The sequence below is a fragment of the Cricetulus griseus genome, chromosome 2 (assembly GCF_003668045.3).
Source record: "Cricetulus griseus strain 17A/GY chromosome 2, alternate assembly CriGri-PICRH-1.0, whole genome shotgun sequence".
Classification (NCBI taxonomy): Eukaryota; Metazoa; Chordata; class Mammalia; order Rodentia; family Cricetidae; genus Cricetulus; species Cricetulus griseus.
In genome coordinates, this window is record NC_048595.1 from 125431426 (window position 1) to 125444915 (window position 13490).

The 13490-nt window shown below is 40.2% G+C and overlaps 1 protein-coding gene across 3 annotated transcripts in view; it reads right to left on the reverse strand.

The window, feature by feature from the left end:
* Positions 1-13490, reverse strand: part of Dpy19l4 (dpy-19 like 4) — a 55993-nt gene that overhangs the window by 41314 nt on the left and 1189 nt on the right. For 2 of the 3 annotated variants that reach the window (XM_027403508.2, XM_027403509.2), the window contains exons 2-3: positions 9634-9741; positions 1043-1167 (exon numbers count right to left, since the gene is read on the reverse strand). In XM_027403508.2, the coding sequence (XP_027259309.2) occupies positions 1043-1167; positions 9634-9741 (233 nt within the window). Of the gene's footprint in view, positions 1-1042; positions 1168-7433; positions 7561-9633; positions 9742-13490 lie in introns of those variants that run through there. The other variant, XM_027403510.2, reaches the window with a different exon arrangement.

The window sequence follows — 13490 nt, forward strand, 5'->3', positions numbered from 1 at the left end:
AGCTACCAGTACTACTAAGAGGCTGACCAAATCCACCACACTGTACTGCAAGTCCCAGAGATTCTGCTTGATCTGACCATGGCTCTCCTGAGTAGTTCTGATCTGTTCCCCGCTTCTTAGACTGGAACCTGGAACCTACATCTTATCTACACCAGCACCACAAATGTGCCCAGTGTCCTTGGTATTAGCTTGATATAAACCAGTGTATTCCTTTGGAAAGAAATTAGCAAGTTAGCACTGTTCTGACATTTTATTACCACTTCCTCTTTTTTTTGTTTTTTGTTTTTTGTTTTTTTGTTTTTTAAGACAGGTTTTCCCTGTGTAGCTTTGGAACCTGTCCTGGAACTAGCTGTTATAGGTCAGGCTGGTCTTGTACTCACAAGGATCCGCCTGCCTCTGCCTCCAAAGTGCTGGGATTAAAGACGTGCACCACCCCTGCCCTGCCTTTCTTTGGATTCCGATCTCAAGGTCTCACTTATTTTGCTATTGCCCACAACTCACTTCTACACATGAGCCCCACTTCTCTGCAACCTGGAACTTCCTGTCTTTCTTTTTGGTCTGGTGCCTCTTGCAGCCAGTTCTCATACACTTGAACCAAATTTTCCTGAAACAGTCCCAGATAAATTAATTGTTCAAGGAGAGTACCCTAATAATTTCCACATTTCAAATTAACTTATTAGATTGTATTTGAGACAGGGTCTCACTATGGTAGCCTGATCAGCCTGGAACTAACTATGTAGACCAGGTTAGCCTAGAACTCAAGAGATCTGACTACATCTGCCTCCCCAGTGTTAGGATTAATGACATGAGCCATCATGCCAGCTTATTACACATTTTAAGGTTGCTACTGTAACTGTCTCAAAAGAGCTTCTACAGCATTTTGCTAATACCTAAAAATAAGATGGCACATGCCACACCTACCAAATATATATATATATATATATATATATATATTATATATATATATGACCCCCTAAGAATCACATTACTCAAATTATTGTAAGTATGGAAATACTTTTAATATACTCAAAATTCTTCTTACCTGCCTGTTGGAAAACCAGAATTTCCGTTCATGGTATGCTGATAAGTAGAAAACATGCATCATACCACTAATGACAGCTGCAAGACAGCCAATAAAAATCTTTGCAAAGCGCTGACATGACACATCTGAAAAAAGAATATTAAAGATAATCAAAAAGTGATTAAAATGACATCCTAACCCAATGGTTTCTCCCCCAAAACACATAACCCCAGTCTAAGCATGAGAAAATGTTAAACTCCAACAGAAGCCCATCCTAAGGTCACCTGACCAGGACTCAGTTACTGGAATGCTTCCCTGGGTTAATCTCCACTATAAGCAAAGGAAAGAAGAGGAGATGGAAAGCACAGGTGGGTGGCAGGGGCATCAGAAACCTAAGAAACTGTCAGAGCAGAGTCCAGAAAAACATGGCAGCAAAGGTGTTGGGAGCCATACAGCTTAGCATGAACCTTTAGGCCAAACTTGGCAAGCCATATAGTTATAGAACTGTCTTTTGATTAAAAATGGCTTCTAGAAGCATGAGCACCCAAAAGGAACAACATGACCCAGACGTCAATCCTTTGTTCCAACCACAAGCCCACTTACCTAGGCAACCCTCCCGTGTCCCACCACTCACCTAGGTAACCCTCCCTCTCCCCACCACCTATGAACTTTTTACCCTGCCAACATCCTCTTTCCATAGTTTTCTAACATCCTGCTTAAACTAACACCTACCTGGCTCTTGGCCTCTTCTCCCCCTCCCCTTCACCCCATACCACTGACTATATAAGCTAGCCTGGAAAAAATAAAATTTGCCACTTGATCAGAATCCTGTCTTGTGGTCATTCTCTTGAGTCTCTTGTCCCCATTCCCCTCCCTGGACTTCTCGCTCTAGGTTGCTGTCCTTCGGGTCAGGACAACTACACAAAGGTAAGACAACATAAGGTAAAAACTGAAACCATTTGAATAAAGTACAGGCTTCACTTAAGGGTAATCCATCAGTATTTATTGCCTGTAACAAATGTGCCACACTAATTAAAATGCTAACAAGGGAAGAGGTACTCAAGGCTCAGGGCCCCAGTGAGAAGCTTTAGTGGAGAAAAGTACTAGTCACCAATCATGATGACCTGTGTTCAATCCTTGGGACCAACATAGTGGAAGGAGAGAACTTATTCCCAAGAGTTGTCCTCTGATGTGCATGTGTGCTCATATGCCCAAACACACACACACACACACACACACACACACACACACACAGAGAGAGAGAGAGAGAGAGAGAGAGAAGAAAAAATGTTTAAAGTCTATTTTACATGATGAACACACTATAAGGTAAATATGCATAAAATTAAAGAACAATACACTGAAAACTGGTTAAGTCATGAAAAAAATCCAGGTGGTGGTGGCACATGCCTTTAATCCCAGCACTTAGGAGTCAAAGGCAGACAGATCTCTGAGTCTGGGGCCAGCACGGTCTGCATAGTGAGTTCCAGGACAGCCAGGACTACAGAAAGAAATTCTGTCTTGATAAAAAGCAAACAAAAAAAGACATGAGGGGAAAAAAAGTAATCAAAATGAATGCTGTGGTGGTACTTTATGATCTAACAAATAAAGCTTGCCTGAAGATCAGAGTGCAAAGCTAGCCACACTACTTAGCCATAGAGGCCAGGCAGTGGTGGTACACTCGGCAAACAGAGGCAGAAGGATCTACGTTAGTTAAAGGTCACCCTGAGCTTCACAAAATTGATCCAGTCTAAAAGAGAAACAGAGCTTACACAAAAGTGATCTCAGCACTTGGGATCCCATGCCTTTAACCCTAGCACTAGAGAGGAATATAAGGCCAGAGGAGACAGGAGCTCAGTGCAGCTGAGGTTTGGTGAAGACAGATGCAAACTGGAGATCCAGTCTGAAGACAGGATCGCCCTTTCGGTCTGAGTAGAGGTGAGAGCTTTCTAGTTCCTGGCCACTTTGCTTCTCTGACCTTCAGCTTTAACCTCTATCTGTCTCTGGGTTTTTATTAATACCAACTAGAATTCATGCTACATCATGCACTAATATCTAAAAACACACTCATTCTGAATTACTATTGATATATTTTTCCTTCCAAGAATTACTGACACATATACTATAAACTACAGTCCTTTACTGCTCTGGGATTGAATAGCAGACAACTTAGGGAAAATCAACTATTTTGTTTGTTTGTTTGTTTTTTGTTTTTCGAGACAGGGTTTCTCTGAGGCTTTGGAGGTTGTCCTGGAACTAGCTCTTGTAGACCAGGCTGGTCTCAAACTCACAGAGATCCATCTGCCTCTGCCTCCCACGTGCTGGGACTAAAGGCATGCACCACCACCACCCAGTCAAATCAACCTTTGGATTTACTGTATCAGTTGGTTTAGCACAGTGTTAGTTGCTACCTAGAGTGGGCAATGCCCAGGCTCAATCCCTAGCATTGAAAGGCAAACAAAGCTCAGTGTTTGCAAACATTAGTATTTATCATATAAAATACATATCTCTAAATAAAAAATAACCATAGTCTAAATATTTTAAAACTATTCAATAAATCAACTATTAGTGCCAGTATAATTGTTTCATGGTTTTAGTTTTTTTGTTCTTGGTGATGGCATCAGTAGTGGTGGTGGCATTTTTGGGACAAGGTCTCACTTTAGTTGGCTGGGGACTCATATAGATAGAGATTCACCTGCCTCTGCTTTCCAGATACTGGGATTAAATGTGTGAGCCACTGTGGCCAGCCTTGATATAACTGTCTTACAATTTGGTTTTGGTGTTTTAGCTTTTTCACAGGATCATATGTAGACTACGATGACCTAAATGTCACAACATAACATGGGCTGAACTTAAATTCTTGATCCTTTAGCTGCCACCTTCCAGGTGCTAACATCACAGTTATATGCCATGATGCCTGGTTCTTTTAAGTTACTGTTTCTAATACTATATATAATTATTATAGTATATATAAACACACACATACATAATATATATACACACATTTCCATATATATTTCTTATTCCCAAAGCAATTAGTGATTATTATGTTCTAAGAGCACAGCAAACACCAGTTGTGCTAAGTAAGTGTACTTTCATAAATATATAAAGCAACTGAAGTAATGACAGCCCAATATCTAACCCTTAAAAACAAAACAAAACAAAACAAAAAACAATAAACTAGGTAGTGGTAGGGCACACCTTTAATCTCAGCACTTGGGAGACAGAGGCCAGCAGATTTCTGTGAGTTCAAGGCTAGCCTGATCAACAGAATGAGCTCTAGGACAGTCAAGGCCATGAAGAGAAACTGTGACTCAAAAATCAGACTTAATAAAATAATAAAAATTCATTTGAAGATGACAGTACATGCCCATTAGTCCAGCAATAAGAAAGTTAAGGCAGGCAAAGCACAAATTCAAAGCCAGCCTGGGCTATAGATGGGTTCTAGGCTGTATGGGTTACCTAGCAAGATCTTTTTCTAAATAAGTAAATAAACAACAAAGGTAGAACTTTCAAATTAAGTTGTCAGTGATAAACTAGGATAATCAGATAATCTTTCAATTGTAAAATGCTGATCAAGTATAGAAAATAAAAATATTTCATAAATTTCAGAATCAGTAATATAGATAATAGCTTTTGTTGTTCTTAACATTTCAGTTATTGACTTTTTTTTTTGTATGTATGTACATGCTACCATGTGCATGTGGAGGCCAGAGGACATTTAATGGAAGTTGTTTCTGTCAGTCAGAAATGATAATTTTATTGATTAACTTTTTCTGATGAAATAAAAAAAAAAACCTCAAGGGCTGGAGAGATGGCTTAGAGGTTAAGAGCACTGTCTGCTCTTCAGAGGAACTGAGTTCAATTCATAAAAACCACATGGTGGCTCACAGCCACCTATAATGAGAGCTGGTGCCCTCTTCTGGCCTGCATACAGGCAGAACACTGTATATGTAATAAATAAATCTTAAAAAAAAAAAACAAAAAAACATCAATACCTTATAAGGAAAGCTTTATTTCTCACTTCTATTATGTATGGGTTCTTCTATATTTGTTTTTGCTTTTCAAGACAGGGTTTCTCTGTGTATCCCAAGCTTTCCTGAAACTCACTCTGTAGACCAGGCTGGCCTCAAACTCACAGAGATCCACCTGCCTCAGCCTCCTGAGAGCTGGGATTAAAGGTATGAACCACCACTGCAGGCAATGCATGGGTTCTGAGTCAACCGTAATTCCAATTCAGGCTACTGCTTAATTCAAGACCTCATCAGTTGGTTCTTGATCTTCTTGTGTCTTCACAGTTCCAGACTAGCATCACTCCCCATCTAGGACATACTATTGTCACTATAAAGGAAGACAGTCCCCTCCAAGTTGGTACAGGACACACAGAGACACCAAATTCTCAGCACAAAGAAGATTTATTACCTCGGCTGGGGGTGGGTGGTGGGTGGAGGGGTGGTGGATGGAGGGGCGCTGCAAAGCAGACAAAAACCCACAGCAGCAGCAACAAGCTGCAAGCAGGTGTTTTCGTAGGAGCGGGTTTTTAAGGAGAAAAGAGGGAGTGTGTGCTAGGGTGAGTTGGTAAATCCTGATTGGACATATTAGCCAAACAATAAATTTTGATTGCTGGATCTTGGTGTTTTGTTTCAAGAATGAGTCGGTGGCCAAATAAGGGAATGGATCTTGGTAGCTAGCTTTTAGGAATGTAATCTAATGGTTTTTAGCAAGGGGAGAAGGGTTAAACACAAAAGCTGTCAGTGCCATGTCTGCCAAGCTCCTGCCTATGGTTGCCATGCTTGGGCCTGCTAGAGCCCTTCTGTCATGACAGAGGACAGAACGGAAAGGCAGACACAACTAGTACATTGCTCTTCCACCCACATTGCATAGGCTCAAACTGTAACAGGCCTGCACCTCACTGGGACAGGGAAGGGCGCTGCCTCAGAGAGGCTGTCCAAATTAAAGGGCAATTGAAGGGATTGTAATCCATTTTTAGGAAAGACAGCGAATGTCTGGGAATGAATAATGAAACAGTAACCGACTATCTGTCTTCACAGCCACAAATATTTACTTCCTTCCCCAAAGCACAGCACACTCATTGAATCACATGGGGTGGAACAGTTTTCTCAGATCTGCTTCCTGTCTGCAGACAGGCTCATCAGTCAATTAAGACTTGGAGGAGGGCAGTGGTGGTGCATGCCTTTAATCCCAGGACTCCGGAGGTAGAGGCAGGTGGATCTCTGAGTTTAAGGCCAGCCTGGTCAACATAGTGAGTTCCAGGACAGCTAGAGTTACACAGAGAAACCCTGTCTCAAACAAACAAACAAACAAAAACAAACAAACAAACAAAAAGCACAGAGAGTTGGCAAGTTACAGGCCTTTTTAATTTTGACAGACACTCCCAAAGGTTTAGTTAGAGGTAAAGTTGCAGAAACTCAAGTTCTGATACTTGGGAGGCTGAGGTGAAGCAAGAGCTCAAGAGTCTGAAGTCAGCCAGAACAACTTAGTAAGGACCAACTCTTAAAAAAAAAAAAAAAAAAAAAAAAAAAAAAAGCTAAGTATGATAGTGCACACCTTTAATCCCAACACTCAGGAGGCAGAGGCAGGTGATTTCTGAGTTCAAAACCAGCCTACTCTACAGGGTGAGTTTCAGGACACTACATTCACATATACAAAGTTCATAACAAGAACATTTGTAACTAAATATTGAAAACAACCCAAATGTCCAACAAACAATTATGGTCAATTCAAACAATGAAATACTGATAAGCAGGGAGCCAGAAAGATGGCTCAGTGGTTAAGAGTACTTGCTGCTTTCCCAGAGGACCCAGCTCAGTCCCCAAGACCCATTTCTGATGGCTTATAACTATCTATAACTCAAGCTCCAGGGTATTTCTTTCTCCTCCTCAGCTTCCTCCTCCTCTTTTTTTTTTTTTTTGCGGAGGGGGGGGGGGGGTTCAAGACAGGGTTTCTCAGTAGCTAAGGAGCCAGTCCTGGAACTCACTCTGTAGACCAGGGTGGCCTTGAACTCACAGAGATCTGCCTGCCTCTGCCTTTAGTGCTGGAACTAAAGGCCTGCACTGCCTTTAGTTAGGAGATTTGACACCTTTGCCCTCTTTAGATACCTGCACTCATACACACACACACCTATACACACCTAATAATAGTAGTATAGGGGCTGAAGAGATGGCTCCATGGTTAAGAGTACTGGCTGCTCTTCCAGGGGACAAAGGTTTGATGCTCAGCCCCCACGCAGCCAGCAGCTTACAACTGTCTGTAACTCCATTCTCACGGGATCTGACACACATTTCTAGCCTCAGCAGTCACAGGGCATGTATGATGTTCACATACATACATGCAGACAAAACACTCATACACATAGATATATATGTAAATTTAAAAAATAACTGCAACTACTCACAGCAACAGCATGTTTGCCACTGTATAATATGCTTGTGTGTTTGTCTGTGATAAGGTTACACTCTGGCTGGGCGGTGGTGGCTCATGTCTTTAATCCCAGCACTCAGGAAGCAGAGGCAGGTGGATGTCTGTGAGTTTGAGACCAGCTAGTTCCAGGACAGTCTCCAAAGCCACAGAGAAACCCTGTCTCCAAAAGCAAAAAAAAAAAAAGGTTACACTCTGCATTGCTTGTCAGCCTTGAGCTCTCATCCTCCTTCCTTGGCCTCCTGGGTGTTGGGATTACAGGTGTGCACCACCATGCCAGCACCATGACTTATTTGAGCAAATATATACAGGCCCTTAACTTTCTATAGGGAGGAAGCAGTCTAAGAAAGTTGTTTGGCCCTTATGCGTGACACAGATCTAACGCCCTCTTCAGATAAGGAAGGTAAGAGGGAAGGGAGAGCCTCTGGGAGACAAGTCAAGGACCACAAGGAAAAAAGAACTTCAAGCAACTCCCAAAGAACAAATAGGACACACAAAAGATTTCCTACCTCAGGGAAGGAGATCTTGTGCTTAGCTATGAATTGCTATGGCACATGTGATGGAGAGTGGGAGACTGTTCCTTTCAAATAGAAGCATTTACAGTATCATGCTAATGGTGTATACTGAGAGGGGCACATACAGAAAGAATTAGCAAGGCAGGCCTGGGCAGTGCCATAGGACAGGACTGCTTACAAGGCAGGCTCTTGGCTGGCATCTGGGAACCATTCTTTGATAAGTGTGGTTTACTGTGCCCACCTTATTTGTATAATGTCATTTATGCTTTCTTCCAGTCTAAAATTTGGTCAGAGGATAGGCAAAGTGACCCCACATGCCAACTCCCTGTAAAAGCCCTGAGTGCTGTCTCTGATGAGTTTCATTCACTCTGACAAAAGTATAAATGCCACAACTTGAGGCCAAAGAAATAAAGAATGTCCTATATAACTCCACTTCACCCATAAGGCCTCTGTCCTATGATGATTTCTGTGTTATTCACTCTAGCAATCAGCGCTTTAAGAACAATTATAAGATCTGTAAGTCCTTGAGGCAAACGGCTGAACATGGGAGTTTTTGAGGACTGTGACATATTGCAGATAACTTGTATCTTTAGTTCATAAATCTAAGATCAGAATGATGTAGAAAAGATACCTTGAGTTTTAAAACTGATACTATGACAAAATAAGACTGGATGCTTTCCTTAGTGCAGGGGAGGTTATGTTTTGTCTGAGAGAGCAGGGCAAATATTGATGAGGAAAAGGATAAAGTGTAGTAAGATGGTGTTAATATTCCCAACCACTTTCTCCTTCCTTACACAAAAATTACAGGGTGATATTGCTCATCCATAGCGTGAGCCACACGTCCAAAGCCCGGGGCTTGGTCCAAAATGTGATAAATAAATGAATGGAGATAGAAGATTATGTATTTATATCCATGACCATGACACTTCTGTTTTCAGTAGTCACGGTGTGCTTCTGTAACCCATTATCTGGACTAAATAGAACTTGCTTGGACCACTACTAGAAGTACACATGACAGTGGACGAGTCCAGTACAACCCCTAAGGGGCACCTATGATTCTACATGCTCTGCTGCTCTTTTCCTCCATCCCCCATAAAAACATGACCCAAACCAGCCAACCTGTAAATAAAACATGTAACATAACTCAGAAATGTTTGTCATATCATGACCACAACACAGACCATAAACAAGATATAAATGTTTACTGAAAGGTGATACAGTTTAGGGGCTGTTCTATAGCAAAACTCGATTATGTCAACCATGAATTTAGTCTCAAAATATCTTTATATAAGATAGTAGAGTGCAGGCTAGAGAGATGGCTCAGAGGTTAAAAGCACTAGCTGCTCTTCCAGAGGTCCTGAGTTCAATTCCCAGCAATCACATGGTGGCTCATAACCATCTGTAATGAGATCTGGTGCCCTCTTCTGACTTGCAGGGATATATGTAGACAGAACACTGTACATAATAAATAAATCTTTGAAAAAAAAAAAAAAGATAGTAGAGTGCTTGCCTAGCACAAGCCCTAGGTTTAGCTCTCAACACCTCAAAACACAAAAAGCAAAAGAAATAATGTTTGAAAGTTCACACACTTAAATGTTGGAAGCACACTTTCTCCAGCTGGGGTACTGCCATGCAAGCAACCTCCAGATGTACATGACTTACATTTTGGAGCTCTTTCGGGAACCGGGGTCTTGCTGATCTTCTCTGCTCTGGCTTCCTGACTCCCTGCAGTCTTTTGCTTTTTCCTTTGGCAGAGTTCTACAGGTGATCCTTAAGACATTGAAGACATTATTGCAGTGAGTGCATCAATCTTTGGTACCTCCAGTGGATGAACTTTGCTACATGACAAGCAAAGATTACCTACACGGCCAGAGCCCAGTAGAAGCCCCTGAGCCCTGTCTCTACTGAGCTTCCCTGTTGATAAAGCCACAAGTGGCACAACTTTGATACTGAAGGAATCAAATATAATGTCTATGACTCTATAAAGAGAAAGATTTTGGAGTCATGTGACTAAAACAAGTCATGAGACCCATTAGTGCCAGAAGAAACTTTTCCTATCTGTGTCTCTTCCTCAAACTGTCTTTTGTATACACAAGCAAAACAACAACAAACTATCTTCCCTATCACCACCACTGCCACTTATATTTTGAGAGTCCACTTGATAAAAAAGCTTCCAAATTCTTCTGCTGAAATGATGCTTAAAAAAAAAATTATTTATTAAGTATACAACATCTGCCTCCATATATGCCTGCACGCCAGAAGAGGGCACCAGATCTCATTACAGATGGTTGTGAGCCACCGTGTGGTGGCTGGGAATTGAACTCAAGACCTCTGGAAAAACAGCCAATGCTCTTAACCTCTGAGCTATCTCTCCAGCCTGAAATGATGCTCTTTTATAATGTTCCAAAATAAGTAATTTTTTCCCCAAAATTTTAAGGGATATTTTTCACCTTACCATGTCAGCTACCCAAGATTATCAAATCCATCATTTGTAGGTTAACAATTTTTGATCAAAATACAATGTATTAGCCATAAAATTATGCTTTTTTTTTTCTGGTCCCTCTTCTTTTTAAAGGTAAGCTCTTGGGCTGGAGAGATGACTCAGAGGTTAAGAGCACTGACTGCTCTTCCAGAGGTCCTGAGTTCAATTTCTAGCAACCACATGGTGGTTCACAACCACCTTGAATGGGATCTGGTGCCCTCTGCTGGCATGCAGGCAAAAGGCATAATAAATAAATAAGATCTTAAAAAAAGAGAGAGACTCAAAATTAAACAGGAATTTGACATAGGAAACACAGCTTTTTCCTTTCCTAAAATTATCTGTGAGCTAATAATAACTAAAGGATTAAAATGCCCCTGTCAAGTTAATAATGTGACCCAAGTTTTATTTCTCTTCCTTTTTCACAGTTCTGTCTTTCAGCTATAAAATGTGAGACTAAGAAATGGAATCAGTAGCAGTGAGAATGGACTGTTCTCATCAAATAGACAACTCTTTAGCTTTACTGTGAAAACTTAGTAAAACAAATATATTCTAAAACTGTTTCCAAGCAAACTCAAGCTTACTAAAAAGTCTTTAAGATGTAATAAGAAAACAAACTGTATGTTTAGTAGATTCGTTCTCAGTCTAATTCTCAGCTACTTTTATGGCACAATTCCTAACCATATTCTAAATTCCCAAACTGTACTCCTCACTCCTCATCAACAAAAGGCCTCTGCACAGAGACCATCACAGAAAACCACAACCAATCAAAATGCAAAGCTGAGGAGCCAGGCCCAATGGCTACATCTACAGGACAACTCTCAGACCTAAGGTTCAGGGAACATTGTGGAAGAGGGAGTGAAAAGACTGTAAGAGCCAGAGGATAAAGGACTTAGCTGTGAGATTGTGTCTCCCAGAAATGTCAGAGGCTAGACCCACAAAGTCTTACCAACATGATAGCCAGAACAAGAGCAATAATGGACTGCCAAAGAGAACAGGGAAAGACTGCTAGACCTCAACTCTATACAAAAAACTAAAAACAAATAAGGATTGCTGAGAATGGGAGAAATGTTCTACCCCAGGGAAGAGCATGCCACTTAGTTATTCAATAACAAATGGTCAGTCCCAACACACACACACACACATACACACACACACACACACACACACACACACACACACACACACACACACGTTAACATTATACAGACTGAATAGGTTATAATTAGGAATGTGTGTGTGTGTGCATGTAACAACAATTAATGAAAAGGGAGGCCATAAATTTGAAAGTGAACAAGAAAGGGTATATGAGAGGGTTTAGAAGAGAAAGGGGATTAATGTCATTGTATTACAATCTCAAAAATAACAGAAAAATATTTTTAAAATAAATAACAAGAAAAAATTTTTAACTGATTTTTAATGGTGTTTAGTTATATTAAATCTTTGCAGCAAGGCCTGATAGTGGTGGCACATGCCTTTAATCCTAGCATTTGGGAGGCAGAGGCAGGTGGCTTTCTGAGTGAGGCGTTTGAGGCCAGCCTGGTCTACAAATCGAGTTCCAGAACAGCCAGAGCTACACAGAGAAGCCTTGTCTTGAAAAACAAACAAAAAACAAAAACAAAATTGACAGCAAAAAAAAAAGTGCAACCTCCAGCACTCCAGAGGCAGGCAGATCTCTATGAGTTGAAGTTCTACAAAATCAGTTCTAGGCCACCCAAAGCTACACAGTAAGATGCTATTTCAAAAGTAAAAAATAAATAAAAATTAAAAAGTACAACCTGGCAAAGAGAACATGTATTTTAGCCAATTCATAAATGTTGTCAATAAAACCAAGTTTTGCCTGGTACTAAAAAACAAAAGCTAAATGAATGTAAATTTCTCACTTCCTTTATATTATTGTTCATGTCACTTGACAATGGAAAGACAAAACTAATGGCATGGGGATGACAAAGTTAGGCAGCAAAGCTTAGACCCTAGGTTTGAGTTAACACTAACCAAAGGGTCGAGGTGGAAAATAGCAAAGCTGAAAGCAATCTCTGGAATGAATTCCAGTTCCCTTTTCAACAGGTCACATTTTTAGCATTATAAAGAAAAAGCTAAACCAAAAGATGATTTCATACTCACAAGAATAATATGCTACTTCAATCTCTAGTCCCATCATCATCACATGAATTAACAGTTATAACATGCTTCTAGATGATCATCTAAAATAGACAGGGAGGGTCCAGGAGAAACGCTAACACTGTTCTGTCAAAGTGTGTAGAATAGACATTGAGGGCCCAGAAGAAACGCTAAAACTGTCTACCAAATCTTGTACAATAGACAGAGAGGGTCCAGAAGAAAAGCTTGTTGCTCCCTTTTTTGCCCTAAGTGTGCCTCAGGAAGTATAAATATAAGCACCAATAAACTTCTAGGGCATCAAGAAAGGTGTTTGGAAGACTATTACTGTTTGAGAGACAGTTGGAAAACAAAGAGGTTCCAAGTACCTGTAAATAATCCAAAAGCTAGAAATAGCACCTGGATTTAAATAAACATATATAGAATGGCCTAATTTTAACATGCATGTTTGCTATAAATATGATCATCACCAGTATCATTACAAAAAAATATTCATCATTCTCTGTCTTATGGCCCAGCACCTAAAAGGGTAGAGGCCTAGCCATGGAATTAAACATTTGTTAAAGGAAACAACATATTTTAATAAAACTGTCACCCACTAATTTTCCCAAATAAAACACATTGGTTTCCCAAATAAAACACATTGATTTTAAAACCAAAAATCACCTATTAGTTTATAGCCAAATAATTTTACAAAATGACATAGTCTTTTAACAATTTTGGTATCATTGCTATTAAACATAATTACATCCTAAATGGCATTTTTTCCATGTTTACAATACCAAGTTTTAGTAGTGTGTATTATTTTTTTCGGATGTGCTTACAAAGGCATGCAAACTGGTTTGTCAACCTTCCCACACAGACTTGTAGCTAACCACAAAAATAAAATTTACAAAAAAAAAAAATCATATGATATCACATT